General features: G+C 47.5%; 1 protein-coding gene across 1 annotated transcript in view; it reads right to left on the bottom strand.

Annotated features, from left to right (window-relative positions):
• Positions 1-1101: 1101 nt before the first annotated feature.
• Positions 1102-18466, bottom strand: part of ESCO2 (establishment of sister chromatid cohesion N-acetyltransferase 2) — an 83147-nt gene continuing 65782 nt past the window's right edge. The window contains exons 5-10 of the mRNA XM_063915021.1: positions 6403-6541; positions 5545-5676; positions 4346-4435; positions 3819-3962; positions 2594-2775; positions 1102-2325 (exon numbers count right to left, since the gene is read on the bottom strand). Coding sequence (XP_063771091.1) covers positions 2193-2325; positions 2594-2775; positions 3819-3962; positions 4346-4435; positions 5545-5676; positions 6403-6541 — 820 coding nt within the window. The 3' untranslated portion in view covers positions 1102-2192. The remainder of the gene's footprint in view (positions 2326-2593; positions 2776-3818; positions 3963-4345; positions 4436-5544; positions 5677-6402; positions 6542-18466) is intronic.

Below are 18466 nucleotides of genomic sequence, written 5' to 3'. Positions count from 1 at the left end.
CCAACTTGTATATAGTCCTAGGGCACTATTCCCAATGACCTAACATCATTAACCTCTCCACAAGCTGCTGTATGAGAATGTGCCCCATATTCATATATATAGGCAGACCTTTATATATTGCTACTGGCAGAATGAACTAGGGCAGCAACGAAATGTCATTAGCTGTTATACTTCCTTTAAGATGTAAAAGTAGAGAGGTTGCCCCTAGCAACAATCAACTTCTACCTGATCAGGTGCAATCTGCTTTGTTGCTATGGGCATGTCCCACTAAGGTATACCTGTTAATGGGCTGGCTCCAGCATTAAGCTACATAAGTAATGTTGGGAGCACAGCACACTGAGGGGGGCCATCCAATTACCAGTGAATTAACATCTGGTCCAAAAACCGGCTGACTTTTTTCCGATGTTTCACGTTTTTTTTAGTTTTTTTTTTTTACAGGCTATCTAATATGGATCGCCCATAAAAAAAAAAAAAAAAAGCAAAAAAAAAAGCTGACCTCTTGAAAACACACAGGTTCAGTGAAACCGTGTTTCGGTAGAAACAGACCCGTTTTGCTGTTTCTGGGTATTTGATTTCGCCTGCTGATCACCGCAGCGACCTGCAGTGTCCCATGCCTGCGGCTGGGACTGCAGGGAGGGGGCCGTGGCCCATGAGCTGGCACTCAGCGCTGACCCCCGGCGGGGAAGCCGAGGCACCACTGACGCGAAGGTTACGGCTAAAACAAAGTTGACCGAATCCCCCATCACAAGACAGGGGAGCGGTCATGTGACCGGAGGGAGCTGGGAACGCAGCGCTACACTGGGAGCTGGGAACGCAGCGCTACACTGGGAGCTGTCAGGCGCTGGCACCCAGTAACCCCTCATGCCGGCTTATCGGGGCTAATAGGATAGCCCCTGGTGGGACGATTAGCCCCGGCAAATTACCGAGGCTAATTGGATATCCCCCTGAGACTGCTTTGTGTGTAAGAACTTGCTGCTAGAATGATGATGGCTATATAAGGGAAATCCATGCACGTGGCCCCGTATTACTAAAGGAAGCGCATAGTAAGGGTAACCCGAAGTACCACACACATTGCACCGAGACCAATTATAAGCAACAACGTTCAAATTAAAACTTTATTTAGTTTGACAGGAAATAACAAGTGTGGTACAAAGTGTTCCTGCAAGATTTAAGAAAACCAAACTTTTTATTTGCCACCCAGTGGGAAGGTTCTGACCCTCATACACCTGTATGTAACCCACCTTTACCTGCAGGATATTGTGATATAACACAGTGATAGCACAGGACAGGACGTACAATACACTATAGACTCAAAGTGATGGAACACTGCAATCTAAACTATGAACACAACACAACACACCGCAATCACACAAACTGGTACAAACTTTGCAAAGAACGTGAAAATATTTACAGAACAGACATAAAAGAAGGAAGTGCAGACAATACCGATATAGGTAAGGAAGGGCCTGTGGGGAGGGAGGGGTGGTGTCAGGTTTAGGCTGTGGTGGGAGGGTTAGGCTGTAGGGAGGGGTGGTTAGGCACGCCACCACGAGGGTTAAGCTGCGGACATTGGGATGCCACGGTCGGTATTCTGACCGCTGGCATTCTCTAACCAACGCATCGCAGGCATGTATATTCCCAGGCAGCCAGTCTAACACCACAAACATTACTCTATAACCTTTACAATCAAACGTCCGCAATTCAACAGTAAAATACAACCATTTGTCAGGTGGCACTAGCTTTGTGATATTATATGGGAATCAGTGACACGTGTAGCGCTTCTTGTGAATAATATCCGTGAAGTACTGGTTCCTAATAAATTAATATAACTGTATGCCAATGAACCACGGTATGTGAGTGACAGGTGCCTCTATCAGGCGTCAGTGAAACAGGCCACCCAGGGTGCAATTCCAATAAGTGGGGAAGTGAACGGAACAGTGACGTCAGGTGGGCGGGCAGTTACCAAACTACAGGATAACTAGATCCTTACCAGTATACTTTCATATATCGGACATAAAGGAAACACTTCTCTCCATCATTAACATTCTTTTAAAAGCAACTTGAGGATGTTTTGTAGCAGCAAATGAAAGGGAATAAAACACAAAGTGCAACAAATGCTAAACTTGCATGGTTCTGCAACCACAAGGTTCCGGTAATAAAATATACAAACTAGAAGCGGAACACGGCTGACTCTAGCTCAGTAAGTTGTACACCAGGAAGTCTGGGACTTTGCAATAGGAGCTGGCAAACAGTTTGCCGTCCGGCGTCGGGTCCGAGAAGGCAATTTCATTCGTCGTCAGGTAAGAGCCATAAATAAAGGAATTCCTGAAAGCATAAAAAGGAAACTCCTAAGCAAACTCTGAAAAAAAAAAGGATCAAGAAAAGAAAAAGGGTTCATGCTTCAGCCAGAAGCTAAAGTGACAGACGCCATCCTTACATTACTACAGACCCGATTTCTTTTGAGCGTCCCTGACATTAGGGAGCGGCTGCTAACAAAGCCGGAGTAGACGCATCGGCCACCTGAAACGTTGCCCCAGCCTTTATCACCTTATTTGCAGGAAATATTTAGCAGAAACCACAGGGTGTTCCTCACCTCACTGTATCCACAAGGCGGCGGGCGATGCCTTTCCGGCGCATCAGAGCGAAGACCCAGATTCTGCTGATGCCACAGATTGCCTTCTGAGGTTCGGGGGAACAACGCCAGGCTCTGTGCCGCTCCAGCGCACCCTGGCCGGCGGAATTGTTCTTTGAGGGCTCATCGAAGACTCGAAATGCCTGCAAACATTTAACACAGAAGCATTAAATCTGCGCATCTATCCTACGGGTATTCTACGCGTCACTCCCCAGATAAATGGTCATTGATGAATCTGATTACATAACCACCAAATCAAAGTCAACTGCTCGGGTGATTATTGCTGCATGTTATTCATATAGCTGCAAAATGCAACTGCCGGACAAGAACATGATTATTAAAATACCACTATACGCCAAGGTTTAAATATACAGCTATGGAGCTTGTACAGATGGAGCCCTGCTCATCTATCCCTTTAATAGGATTAACTGAGCCAGTGCTGTCGGACTTAGGCCCTCATTCCGAGTTGATCGCTCGCTAGCTACTTTTAGCAGCCGTGCAAACGCATAGTCGCCGCCCACGGGGGAGTGTATTTTCGCTTTGCAGGAGTGCGAGCGGCTGCAAACACATTTTGTGAAGAACAAGACCAGCCCTGTAGTTACTTATTCTGTGCGATGATTGCTGCGACGAGTGACACGGTAATGACGTCAGATACCCGCCCGGCCACACCTGCGTTTTTCCAAACACTCCCAGAAAACGGTCAGTTGACACCCAGAATCTCCCACTTCCTGTCAATCTCTTTGCGTTCGGCAGTGCGAATGGAAGCGTCGCTAGAACCTGTGCAAAACCACGATGCTCTTTGTACCCGTACGACGCGCGTGCGCATTGCGGTGCATACATAGATTTGCCTTTTTTTTTTTTTTTTTTTTAAATGATCGCTACGCAGCGAACAACGGCAGCTAACGATCAACTCAGAATGAGGGCCTTAATCCCCTGCTGTATTGTTCTCTCTGTATTGTATTGTAGCGGAGAACAATAGATGAAAAGCTTTATGCTAATAAACCTAGGTGCACCATAGTTTATTAGCATAAAGCTTTTCATCTGTTGTTCTCAGCTACAATACAATACAAAGAGAACAATACAGCAGGGGATTAAGTCCGATGGCCCTTGTAAATGCAGAAAGGCATCAATACAGATTTACCCCAATGCCACAGGGATAAATAAAAGTGATGGGGCCAGAACTCACCTGACTGATGGACTCTGCAATCAAACAGCCAACAATCTTCCGGTCACCAGATACAAACAGATAGGTCACCGTCTTGCTTGGAGACCTCAGCGTGGTCTGCTGGAAGCCGAGCTCCTGGTCTACAAGTTCCCGCACCTCCTCGGCCTGATGTGTAAATGTAAATAAAGGAGCTGTCTTGTGAAACGTGATAACATAACAGACGTCAGAGAGAAAAACAAAACAGAACAGAGGCAGAAATTAGCAATGCCCCACGGTCGCGATCGTATTTATCTTGGCGTGAAATACTCCATTCCAAAGGCTATAGCGCTGTATTCTGCTGCCATGAGACACCAAAGCAAGGTGAAAGTTGGAACCAGCGGCTGCGTGCTTTATACAGTACGTTGGTCTCTTAACATGCTTGTATGATTATACTTAGGAGTAAAATATTCCCATTCTATACCCTGTACCACAAGCAAGTATTAACTGGGGTTTATTGAGGATCAGACGTCATGGAACAATTACAGAGCAATCTGCACAGCGCATTTCACCTTTTTGAGGGTGTATTTCGGGTCATCCGGGTAGATCTTTAGGATTTTTCCATCCCAGAATTCAGCCACGATTCGCTCCTTTTTCCAGCCCTGTCCCAATATAAAAACCATGAACAATTAGGACATCCTCAAACTGCACAATAAAAGAAACACAAGGGGGATTTGTCAGGATTGGGAAGGTTTTACACACCGGAACCAGAAGTTAGCATATAGCAATCCATCTCCTAGGCGCAGAGAACACGCACATAGCGCCTAATTCAGACCTGATCGCACGCTAGCTGTTTTTTTGCAGTCCTGCGTTCGCATAGTCGCCGCCCACCGGGGAGTGTATTTTAGCTGTGCAAGTGTGCAATCGCATGTGCAGCCGAGCAGTACAAAAAAAGCTTTGTGCAGTTTCTGAGTTGCCCAGGACTTACTCATCCGCTGCGATCACTTCAGCCTGTCCGGGCCCGGAACGGACATCAGACACCCGCCCAGCAAACGCTTGGACACGCCTGTGTTTTTCCAACCACTCCCTGAAAACGGACAGTTGACACCCACAAACGCCCTCTTCCTGCCAATCACCTTGTGAACGGCTGTGCGAATGGATTCTTCCGTAAAACCCATCGCACAGCAATAATTCGCTGTGTACCTATGCGACGCGCCTGCACATTGTGGTGCATACGCAGTTCTGACCTGATCGCAGCGATGCATACAGTGCTGGAGACTAAGGAATAGTAGTGGGGCAGATGTATTACCCTGGAGAAGGCATAAGGAAGTGATAAACCAGTGATATGTGCAAGGTGATAAACGCACCAGCCAATCAGCTCCAATATGTAAATTAACAGTTAGAATCTGATTGGCTGCTGCCTTTATCACCTTGCACATATCACTGGTTTATCACTTCCTTATGCCTTCTCCAGGTTAATACATCTGCCGCTTTATTTTATATAAACCCTGATGGGATTTCAATCAGGAATGGAGAAACGCGTCACTGTGAAACTTACATCCTGATACAACATCCCAACATAACTCTCCATTCCCGTAATCTGTTAGCTTTCTGAATTCTGCTTTATGTCAGGAGTCTCGTACGGGGCTTCTATGCACAGACACGGCCTTCATGTCTACGGTTGAGTGTTTTGTTTTTTAATCTACATATTTAGACAGCTGGATGGAAATGATTGGGGGAAGTCAGCGTTAGGAGACCTGGAATTCCTTACCACGTAGCGAATGCTCTCCAGCAGCCTCTGGTGATACTGTACGTGCTGCCCCTCGTCCTCTATACTGTCCGCAGAGTAGACCATGCCACAGGAGCTACAGGCCACGGGGCCAAAGTGCTTCTGTCCGGCGTCCTAGAAAAGAGACAGCGTCATTTCACAGTCTACGCCCCATGATGGTCCTTCTAGGACTGTCCCTACTATGGCCGGGTTCCGGTATGACTGGTCGACCATGTTAAGGTTGACAGTCATTAGGTCGACCACTATTGGTCAACATTGACATGGACAAATGGTCGACACATGAAAAGGTCGACACATTTTTTTATCTGTTTTTGGTGTCATTTTTTTCTGTAATATGACCAGGAACCCCAATTAGTGTACCGCATCCCCTTGCATGCCAATCGTAGTCCATGTGGATGGTAAAATATGAAAACTGTAATAAAAAGAAAAAAAGAAAAAGCCATATCGACCTTTTCATGTGTCCATGTCAGCCAATAGGGGTCAACCTAATGACTGTCGACCATCCAAACTGATACCCTATGGGCCTGACTGAGTTGCAGGCAATGCAAACATTCAAGCAAATGACCATTGCGTTTTCCACTGCGCACGTGGCTAAAAAAATCTCCACATTGTGTTATAAAGTAAAAAGTCGCAATAGTAATACTTAGGTCACCCCCACGCAGGAAGCCCCTCATGACTGCTGGGAAGGGGACGTATTCAGCAGGAGCTGCAGCGACGATGAAGCCCCCACTGCTGTGGGTATATATGACGGTAAGTACTTGGGAAGATGTGTGATCGTACGCGTGGATGACCGGATTACAGTGACCGTGCTGTATACAGGCGGCAGAGCCTAGAACCTACAATGATGAGCTGATCCTCCGTCTCCTTGTTGGCCTCTCTCTTCTTGCTGTGTTTTGGGGCTTTGCTTAAGGCAGCGGGTGTGCTTAGCGGGGTACTGGAGCACACCGGGGCCGTCAGTTCTCCCCCCAGATCGAAAGGCCTGTATGTAAACAGATGAAATAAAATATACGTTATGGTAAGAACTTACCGTTGATAACGTGATTTATCTTATGTCCACAGGATAACATTGGGATATGGTTGAGCGACAGCGGAAATGGCACCAACACGGTCACGAGCTTTCTGGCCTCCCAGGATGCATCGGGGCTTCCCCATATAATCCCGCCCACTGACTCAGTCAAATCAGTTCTTTCCACAGCGATTTATGCAGGAGCATCAGGTAGAAACCTATTTAGGCAATAAGAACACACATGCACACCCTTCCATACAAGAGGGAAGAGGTTTAGTGATGGTCAAGATCCTCAAATCAGGTGTGTCAGTGTGGGATCCCTGTGGACATAAGAGAAATCACGTTATCAACGGTAAATTCTTACCATAACGTACATTTCTCTGGCTGGGTCCACAGGATTATCCACAGGATTATCCACAGGATAACATTGGGATTCCCAAAGCCAAGTTTAGTGGTGGGGACGCTCCTGATTACACAGGAGGACATTTCGCCCGAAGTCTGCGTCATGAGAGGCAAAAGTATCCAAGGCATAATGTCTAATGAATGTGTTTATGGAAGACCATGTGGCTGCCTTACATATCTGTTCTGCTGAAGCACCCTGTTGTGCTGCCCATGAAGGACCTACCTTACGTGTAGAGTATGCAGAGACATTAGCCAGAGTAAGGAGATCTGCATAAGAATAAGCTTTTGAAATTACCATTCGGAGCCATCTCGCCAGCGTCTGTTTACTAGCAGGCCATCCTCTTCTATGAAATCCGTAGAGGATGAAGAGAGAATCTGTTTTCCTGATGGCACTAGTATGATCTATGTAGATTCTTAAAGCTCGGACTACGTCCAGCGACGCTTTTCCCGCAGATAGTCCCGATACCTGAAAAGCTGGGACTACGATCTCTTTGTTAAGGTGAAACTTTGACACCACCTTCGGAAGATAACCAGATCTAGTTCTGAGAACTGCTTTATCTGGAAAAAAAACTTAGGAAAGGAGACTTACATGATAACACTCCTAAATCTGACACTCTTCTGGCTGACGCCACTGCCAGTAGAAAAAGTACTTTAACCGTTAACCATTTAAGATCTGCTCTCTTAAGCGGTTTAAACGGAGGACCCTGGAGGAATTTAAGAACTAAATTCAATCCCAGGGAGCTGCAGGAGGAACAAATGGAGGTTGAATATGTACCACTCCCTAAAAGAAAGTACGTACATCCTGTAAATCAGCAATCTTTCGCTGAAACCATACAGTTAATGCTGATACTTGGACTCTCAAGGAAGCAACTTTCAAACCCTTATCCAATCCTGCTTGAAGGAAATCCAAAATCCTGGATACTTTAAAAGATCTTGAATTCAATTTTTTTCCAGTACACCAATGAATATAGGCTCGCCATATTCTATGATACACACGGGCCGAAGGCGGCTTTCTTGCTCTAAGCATAGTTTGGATTACTTGTTTTGAAAATCCTCTAGCTTCTAAGATAGAGGTTTCAACAGAAGATAGAGGTTTCAACAGCCACGCCGTCAAACACAGACGATCCAGATGACTGTGGCAATAAGGACCCTGCATTAGCAGATCTGGACGTTGAGGGAGCAGTATCAGTGCTTCCAACGGACATTCTCAACAGATCTGTGTACCAATGCCTTCTTGGCCAAGCTGGAGCTATCAGAATTATTGCTCCCTTTATCTTTCTCACTACTCTGGGTAACAGAGATATTGGAGGGAACAGATACACCAGATGAAATTTCCATTCTACTGACAGTGAGTCTACAAGGACCGCTCCTGGGTCCCTTGTTCTCGATAAGTACCTTGGTACTTTGTTGTTTAGACGAGACGCCATGAGGTCTATCTCTGGTAGACCCCATCTGTTCCTGAATGGTGTGTCGAATGAGAAAATCCGCTTCCCAGTTCAGAAAACCTGGGACAAACACTGCTGACAATGCTGGGAGATGGAGCTCTGCCCATCTTAGTATGGGAGTTACTTCCTCCATCAATCTTTTGCTGTGAGTTCCTCCTTGATGATTGAGGTACGCTACTGCTGTCGCATTGTCTGAGCAAATCTGGACCGGTCTTCCTTGCAGACTGTCCTTTGCCTGAACTAGAGCCATGTAAATGGCCCTCATCTCCAACAGATTTATTGGCAGGCGACTTTCCCTTGCGGTCCATTTCCCCTGGAACCAAAGGCTTCCGAGTACCGCACCCCAGCCTTGCAGGCTGGCATCTGTTGTCAGGACTTGCCATTCTTTTATCCAGAAGGGTCTCCCCTTGTTTAAATGGTCTGTCTGTAGCCACCACGCTAGATACCTTTTTACATTTACTGGAAACTATCATCTGCTTTTTTATTGTCTGATGATTTCCGTTCCATCTGGTCAGAATAAGGCGCTGCAATGGTCTGGAGTGGAATTGCGCATATTCCACCATGTCGAAGGTTGATACCATCAGACCCAACAGTCGCATTGCTGCATGGACTGACATTGTCTGGGCGTGCAACGCTTCCTGAGCCATGACCTGCACCTTGACTATCTTTTTCTCTGGTAAGAGAACTTTCTGTAGGTCTAAATCCAATATGGCCCCGAAATGAACCATCCGCTGTGACGGATTCAGAGACGACTTTTCCCAATTTATGAGCCACCCGTGTCTCTGTAAACAAACTATTGTCTGTTGAAGATGGCTCAAAAGTAAATCCTGCGATTGTGCTAGGATTAACAGGTCGTCGAGGTATGGGAATATTCTTATCCCCCGTTTGCGCAGACAAGCTGCCATAACCACCATGATCTTGGTAAACACCCTGGATGCTGTTGCTAGCCAGAAGGGCAAAGCTTGGAACTGAAAATGTTCCTGGAGGATCGCAAACCTGAGGTAACACTAAAGAGACAGTGCTATAGGCACATGTAGGTAAGCATCCTGTACATCCAGAGATACCATGTAATCTCCCGGTTCCATAGCCAACATTATGGAGCGTAACGTCTCCATGTGGAACTTTTGGATCCAAATGTATTTGTTTAACATTTTCAGATTGAGAATTGGTCGATATGACCCATTTGGCTTCTGGATTAAAAATAGATTGGAGTAAAACCCCTGTCTCCTTTGTGATGGAGGTACTGGGACAATCACACCTGACTGCAGTAATTTTTTAACTGCTTCTTGCAGGGCATTGGCCTTCGACTCTATACGAGACGGGCTGGTGCAAAAAAATCTTTGAGGAGGCTGCCTCCTGAGTGGGAACCCATACCCCTGAGATACCACCTTCTGCACCCAAGCATCTGTTGTTGACTGTTGCCATATGTGTGCAAAATGAAGGAGTCGGCCCCCAACCCTGGAATCCTCCAGGCGGAGGCCCGTCTCTTCAGGCTGATGGTTTCTGTTCAGGCTTGGAAGCTGGCTTTTTGCTAGCCCACTGCTTCCTACCCCTGGATTTAAACTGGGGTTGTTTAGGCTCCTCTTTAGCTTTTGCTTTGCCAGCGAAATGAGCGAAATTTTAAACCCTTGGATTTAGGGTTATAGGTAGCCGGAAATCTGACCTTTTTCGATTCAGCCTCTGATTCTAGGATATCAGATAATGGTTTCCTAAACAATTTATTACCAATGAAAGACAATGCTTCCAATTCTTTCTTGGATTCCGCATCTGCTTTCCAGGTACGTAGCCAAACTGCTCTGCGAGCGGCTACTGTCAAGGCTGAAGCTTTAGAAGCAACTGTACCCATATCAGTTGCTGCTTCTTCCAAGTATTGGGCAGATTGTCTTAAACGGCTAAAAAGATCCTCTTGCTCCCTATTAGGAGAAGAGATGTCATGTTCCTCTATCCAATTGCACATTGCCTTTGCTACCCAGGCCGAAGCCATAGCAGGTCTTACCACTGCTCCTACTAGAGAAAATAAGAATTTACTTACCGATAATTCTATTTCTCATAGTCCGTAGTGGATGCTGGGGACTCCGAAAGGACCATGGGGAATAGATAGCGGCTCCGCAGGAGACTGGGTACAAAGTAAAAGCTTTAGGACTAGCTGGTGTGCACTGGCTCCTCCCCCTATGACCCTCCTCCAAGCCTCAGTTAGGATACTGTGCCCGGACGAGCGTACACAATAAGGAAGGATTTTGAATCCCGGGTAAGACTCATACCAGCCACACCAATCACACCGTACAACTTGTGATCTGAACCCAGTTAACAGCATGATAACAGAAGGAGCCTCTGAAAAGATGGCTCACAACAACAATAACCCGATTTTTGTAACAATAACTATGTACAAGTAATGCAGACAATCCGCACTTGGGATGGGCGCCCAGCATCCACTACGGACTATGAGAAATAGAATTATCGGTAAGTAAATTCTTATTTTCTCTAACGTCCTAGTGGATGCTGGGGACTCCGAAAGGACCATGGGGATTATACCAAAGCTCCCAAACGGGCGGGAGAGTGCGGATGACTCTGCAGCACCGAATGAGAGAACTCCAGGTCCTCCTCAGCCAGGGTATCAAATTTGTAGAATTTAGCAAACGTGTTTGCCCCTGACCAAGTAGCTGCTCGGCAAAGTTGTAAAGCCGAGACCCCTCGGGCAGCCGCCCAAGATGAGCCCACTTTCCGTGTGGAATGGGCTTTTACAGATTTTGGCGGTGGCAGGCCTGCCACAGAATGTGCAAGCTGAATTGTACTACAAATCCAACGAGCAATCGTCTGCTTAGAAGCAGGAGCACCCAGCTTGTTGGGTGCATACAGGATAAACAGCGAGTCAGATTTTCTGACTCCAGCCGTCCTGGAAACATATTTTCAGGGCCCTGACTACGTCCAGCAACTTGGAATCCTCCAAGTCCCTAGTAGCCGCAGGCACCACAATAGGTTGGTTTAAGTGAAATGCTGAAACCACCTTAGGGAGAAATTGAGGACGAGTCCTCAATTCTGCCCTGTCCGTATGAAAAATTAGGTAAGGGCTTTTATAGGATAAAGCCGCCAATTCTGAGACACGCCTGGCTGAAGCCAGGGCTAACAGCATTACCACTTTCCATGATTTTAGGAATCCCAACACTACATTGAGATCCCAAGGTGCCACTGGAGGCACAAAAGGAGGCTGTATATGCAGTACTCCCTTGACAAACGTCTGAACTTCAGGAACAGAAGCTAGTTCTTTTTGGAAGAATATCGACAGGGCCGAAATTTGAACCTTAATGGACCCGAATTTGAGGCCCATAGACAGTCCTGTTTGCAGGAAATGCAGGAATCGACCCAGTTGAAATTCCTCCGTAGGGGCCTTCCTGGCCTCGCACCACGCAACATATTTACGCCAAATACGGTGATAATGTTGTACGGTTACATCCTTCCTGGCTTTGATCAGGGTAGGGATGACTTCATCCGGAATGCCTTTTTCCTTCAGGATCCGGCGTTCAACCGCCATGCCGTCAAACGCAGCCGCGGTAAGTCTTGGAACAGACATGGTCCCTGCTGGACCAGGTCCTGTCTTAGAGGTAGAGGCCACGGGTCTTCCGTGAGCATCTCTTGAATTTCCGGGTACCAAGTCCTTCTTGGCCAATCCGGAGCCACGAGTATAGTCTTTACTCCTCTCCTTCTTATGATTCTCAGTACTTTTGGTATGAGAGGAAGAGGAGGGAACACATACACTGACCGGTACACCCACGGTGTTACCAGAGCGTCCACAGCTATTGCCTGAGGGTCCCTTGACCTGGAGCAATATCTGTCCAGTTTTTTGTTGAGGCGAGACGCCATCATGTCCACCTTTGGTTTTTCCCAACGGTTTACAATCATGTGGAAGACTTCTGGGTGAAGTCCCCACTCCCCCGGGTGAAGATCGTGTCTGCTGAGGAAGTCTGCTTCCCAGTTGTCCACTCCCGGAATGAACACTGCTGACAGTGCTATCACATGATTTTCCGCCCAGCGAAGAATCCTTGCCACTTCCGTCATTGCCCTCCTGCTTCTTGTGCCGCCCTGTCTGTTTACGTGGGCGACTGCCGTGATGTTGTCCGACTGGATCAATACAGGCTGACCCTGAAGCAGAGGCCTTGCCTGACTTAGGGCATTGTAAATGGCCCTTAGTTCCAGGATATTTATGTGAAGTGACGTTTCCATGCTTGACCACAAGCCCTGGAATTTTTTTCCGTGTGTGACTGCTCCCCAGCCTCTCAGGCTGGCATCCGTGGTCACCAGGACCCAATCCTGAATGCCGAATCTGCGGCCCTCTAGGAGATGAGCACTCTGTAACCACCACAGGAGAGACACCCTTGTCCTTGGAGACAGGGTTATCCGCTGATGCATTTGAAGATGCGATCCGGACCATTTGTCTAGCAGATCCAACTGAAAAGTTCTTGCGTGGAATCTGCCGAATGGAATCGCTTCGTAAGAAGCCACCATCTTTCCCAGGACCCTTGTGCACTGATGCACTGACACCTGGCCTGGTCTTAGGAGTTTCCTGACTAGGTCGGATAACTCCCTGGCTTTCTCTTCCGGGAGAAACACCTTTTTCTGTACTGTGTCCAGAATCATCCCTAGGAACAGCAGACGTGTCGTCGGAATCAGCTGCGATTTTGGAATATTTAGAATCCATCCGTGCTGTCGTAGTACTATTTGAGATAGTGCTACTCCGACCTCTAACTGTTCTCTGGACCGTGCCCTTATCAGGAGATCGTCCAAGTAAGGGATAATTAAGACGCCTTTTCTTCGAAGAAGAATCATCATTTCGGCCATTACCTTGGTAAAGACCCGGGGTGCCGTGGACAATCCAAACGGCAGCGTCTGAAACTGATAGTGACAGTTCTGTACCACAAACCTGAGGTACCCTTGGTGAGAAGGGCAAATTGGGACATGGAGGTAAGCATCCTTGATGTCCAGAGACACCATGTAGTCCCCTTCTTCCAGGTTCGCTATCACTGCTCTGAGCGACTCCATCTTGAACTTGAACCTTTTTATGTAAGTGTTCAAGGCTTTCAGATTTAAAATGGGTCTCACCGAGCCGTCCGGCTTCGGTACCACAAACAGCGTGGAGTAATACCCCTTTCCCTGTTGTAGGAGGGGTACCTTGATTATCACTTGCTGGGAATACAGCTTGTGAATGGCTTCCAATACCGCCTCCCTGTCGGGGGTAGACGTTGGTAAAGCAGACTTCAGGAACCGGCGAGGGGGAGACGTCTCGAATTCCAATTTGTACCCCTGAGATACTACCTGCAGGATCCAGGGGTCCACTTGCGAGTGAGCCCACTGCGCGCTGAAATTCTTGAGACGGGCCCCCACCGTGCCTGAGTCCGCTTGTAAGGCCCCAGCGTCATGCTGAGGACTTGGCAGAAGCGGGGGAAGGCTTCTGTTCGTGGGAAGAAGCTGTCTGTTGCAGTCTTTTTCCCCTTCCTCTGCCCCGGGGCAGATATGAGTGGCCTTTTGCCCGCTTGCCCTTATGGGGACGAAAGGACTGAGCCTGAAAAGACGGTATCTTTTTCTGCTGCGAGGTGACTTGGGGTAAAAAGGTGGATTTCCCAGCCGTTGCCGTGGCCACCAGGTCCGATAGACCGCCCCCAAATAACTCCTCCCCTTTATACGCCAATACTTCCATATGCCGTTTGGAATCCGCATCCCCTGACCACTGTCGCGTCCATAATCCTCTTCTGGCAGAAATGGACATCGCACTTGCTCTTGATGCCAGAGTGCAAATGTCTCTCTGTGCATCTCGCATATATAGGAATGCATCCTTTAAATGCTCTATAGTCAATAATATATTGTCCCTGTCCAGGGTATCAATATTTTCAGTCAGGGAATCCGACCAAGCCACCCCAGCACTGCACATCCAGGCTGAGGCGATTGCTGGTCGCAGTATAACACCAGTATGTGTGTATATACTTTTAAGGATATTTTCCAGCCTCCTATCTGCTGGCTCCTTAAGGGCGGCCGTTTCTGGAGACGGTAACACCACTTGTTTTGATAAGCGTGTGAGCGCCTTATCCACCCTAGGGGGTGTTTCCCAACGAGCCCTAACCTCTGGTGGGAAGGGATATAGTGCCAATAATTTTTTAGAAATTAGCAGTTTTTTGTCGGGGGTAACCCACGCTTCATCACACACTTCATTCAATTCATCTGATTCAGGAAAAACTACGGGTAGTTTTTTCACACCCCACATAATACCCCTTTTTGTGGTACTTGCAGTATCAGAGATGTGCAAAACCTCCTTCATTGCCGTGATCATGTAACGTGTGGCCCTACTGGAAAATACGTTTGTTTCTTCACCGTCGACACTGGAGTCAGTGTCTGTGTCCGTGTCGACCCACTGAGGTAACGGGCGTTTAATAGCCCCTGACGGTGTTTGAGACGCCTGGACAGGCACTAACTGAGCTGCCGGCTGTCTCATGTCGTCAACAGTTTTCTGTAACGTGCCGACACTGTCACGTAATTCCTTAATTACGGCCATCCATTCAGGTGTCGACTCCCTAGGGGGTGACATCACCATTATAGGCAATTGCTCCGCCTCCACATCATTTTCCTCCTCATACATGTCGACACACACGTACCGACACCCAGCACACACACAGGGAATGCTCTGATAGAGGACAGGACCCACTTAGCCCCTTGGGGAGACAGAGGGAGAGTTTGCCAGCACACACCAGAGCGCTATATATGTATAGGGACAACCTTACAATAAGTGTCTATCCCTTATGGCTGCTTATATCTGTTATTTTGCCAAATAAGTGCCCCCCTCTCTTTTTTACCCTGTTTCTGTAGATTGCAGGATGCAGGGGAGATTCTGGGAGCCTTCCTACCAGCGGAGCTGTGTGGGAAAAATGGCGCTGTGTGCTGAGGAGATAGGCCCCGCCCCCTTCACGGCGGGCTCTTCTCCCGCTTTTTACTGGAAAACTGGCAGGGGTTAAATACATCCATATAGCCCAGGAGCTATATGTGATGTATTTTTTGCCAAATAAGGTAAATTCATTGCTTCCCAGGGCGCCCCCGCCCAGCGCCCTGCACCCTCAGTGACCGAAGTGTGCTGAGAGCAATGGCGCACAGCTGCAGTGCTGTGCGCTACCTTATGAAGACAGGAAAGTCTTCTGCCGCCGATTTATGGACCTCTTCTTGCTTCAGCATCTGTAAGGGGGCCGGCGGCGCGGCTCCGGGACCCATCCATGGCTGGGCCTGTGATCGTCCCTCTGGAGCTAATGTCCAGTAGCCTAAGAAGCCCAATCCACTCTGCACGCAGGTGAGTTCGCTTCTTCTCCCCTTAGTCCCTCGATGCAGTGAGCCTGTTGCCAGCAGGTCTCACTGAAAATAAAAAACCTATTTAAACTTTTACTCTAAGCAGCTCAGGAGAGCCACCTAGATTGCACCCTTCTCGTTCGGGCACAAAATCTTAACTGAGGCTTGGAGGAGGGTCATAGGGGGAGGAGCCAGTGCACACCAGCTAGTCCTAAAGCTTTTACTTTGTGCCCAGTCTCCTGCAGAGCCGCTATTCCCCATGGTCCTTTCGGAGTCCCCAGCATCCACTAGGACGTTAGAGAAAATACATTTTTCAAAAGGCTATCTACCCTTCTGTCTGTGACATCATTTAGTGAGGTAGATGACAGTGGTAAAGCAGATTTATGCACAAGTCGCAGAACATGTGCATCTACTTTTGGAGGAACTTCTCTTTTCGAACACTTCACAGCTGGAAATGGATAATAAGAATCCCATCTTTTCGGAATCTTATACCTTTTACTGGGCGTCGCCCAAGACTCATCCATCATTTCCGTCAGCTCTCCTGACGCTGGGAATTCAGTTTTAACTGATTTTGTTAGTTTAAACACAGGTGCTTTAGATTTTAACACTGTCTTGGCTGGCTCTTCCAAAGAAAGAACAGCCTTCACAGCGTCAATAAGTTCAGCTATATCCTCTGAACTAAAACTCTGCGACTTATCACCATACTGAGTATTTGAATATACTGTATCATCATCTGTTGTATCATCTTGTGTAGTCTGCCACATAGACGCATCTGTCTTAGGTTTACCTGTCCCTTGGTTGCTTGTAGAGGCTACTGGAACCAAGCCATAGGAAGGGAGCTGCATGTATGGGTTAATAGTATAACCTAACCCTTGAGGTGGTGCTACCGGAGTTAACCTGTCCGCTATCGAAGATAGAGTCTTTGCAAACATATTCCATGGTGGCTCTGTTGGTGGCTGAACCAACTCCTGTTTTTTCCTTTGCTGAAAAGCAAAACAGTTCGCACACAACCCCTCATAAGTGACCAATTGGTCCATACCAATTAACCCTGTCTTACAAGATAAGCATGTTAGGGATATAGGAGTGCCTGATAAATTCTCCTCGTCACTTTTGCCGCTCACAGACATGGTAATAATCTGTTAATGACTACACAATTTGTGACTGAAAATCACATATATATGAGTATATAGAAGTGAGATCAATCTGACCACAGTGCACCTGAATTGAGGGTCAGAACAGGACTGACATTACACAGAAAAGTCAGCACGCATACTAGCAGTCAGTCACATGTTAAAGCATTAGACATTGTCATATGAGAATACAACCCCCATAACAACTTGTAAATAAGTAGGAAAATTGTACTTCTGTTTCAACTGGTTCTTTTTCAACATAACATGCAGAAACAACAGTAATACACAGATCTCATATGCAATATGTACTAAAAATTAACAATTCATACTAACAAGTAGAGAGAATTTTTAGTACTGTATACCCTGCCTCCGTAGAGCGGGATACAGGGAGACTCACCACACTTCCTTATCCAAGCAAATGCGCTCGTAAGACGCTGAGTGGATTCAGACGCTACTGTTGTACACTACCGCTCCTAATAACTGATAACGGACACAGTCGCTCACTGACGGACACAGACGCTCAGCGACTTCCACGTGTATGCAGACGCTAAGGCCTGCGACTCGGTCTAGGCGGGATCTCTAGTGTACACAACCGCAGCATCTAAGCTGCGACAGAGTACCCTCGTGGTAGCGTCTGAAACGGAAGTGAGGTCATTCAGTTCATGGACGGGAGACACGCGGAAACTGGTCATGAACTCGGAGGAGGGACGGCCAGGAGAGCGTCTGAATACCCCCGTTGACTTAAACCCTAAGGATCGCGGCCTCTACCTAGTCCTAGCGCCTGTGATCCCTAGAGCGTAGCGCTGTCGGCCTCCAGATGTTCGGCGCATCAGCACACTGTTTGTAGTCTACACCAATACAGTGTAGCTGTGTCCGGACCCCCCTAGTGAGAGGAAATCCATAGACTCACCTTCCCCCCATGCTCCGGCCACAGCCTGGTTACGTCTCCTAGACCTGCTAGAACATCCGACACAGACGCCCGTCGAGACAGCACTGTACCGCGGAGGTAAGCGTTGTTGCGACCCGGTGGGGAGTTGTTGGAGCGACTCTTTCCAGTATGCGTTTAAGACATTAAAAAAAAAATAGTAAGTCTATAAAATAAGATTTTACTTACCGGTAAATCTATTCCTCGTAGTCCGTAGAGGATGCTGGGGACTCCGTAAGGACCATGGGGAATAGACGGGCTCTGCAGGAGATAGGGCACTTTAAGAAAGACTTTGGATTCTGGGTGTGCACTGGCTCCTCCCTCTATGCCCCTCCGCCAGACCTCAGTTAGGGATTCTGTGCCCAGAGGAGACGGACAGTACGAGGAAAGGATTTTAGTTAACCTAAGGGCAAGATTTATACCAGCCACACCGTATAACCTGTGATAACTATCCAGTTAACAGCATGAACAACAACATAGACTAGGTTCAAACCGATGAAGCTATAACATAACCCTTATGTAAGCAATAACTATATACAAGTCTTGCAGAAGAAGTCCACACTTGGGACGGGCGCCCAGCATCCTCTACGGACTACGAGAAATAGATTTACCGGTAAGTAAAATCTTATTTTCTCTAACGTCCTACAGGATGCTGGGGACTCCGTAAGGACCATGGGGA

The sequence above is a fragment of the Pseudophryne corroboree genome, chromosome 4 (genome assembly GCF_028390025.1).
Source record: "Pseudophryne corroboree isolate aPseCor3 chromosome 4, aPseCor3.hap2, whole genome shotgun sequence".
In the NCBI taxonomy this organism is placed as follows: domain Eukaryota; kingdom Metazoa; phylum Chordata; class Amphibia; order Anura; family Myobatrachidae; genus Pseudophryne; species Pseudophryne corroboree.
The sequence above is the reverse complement of the archived record's forward strand: the minus strand, read 5'-3'. Positions and strand labels throughout refer to the sequence as shown.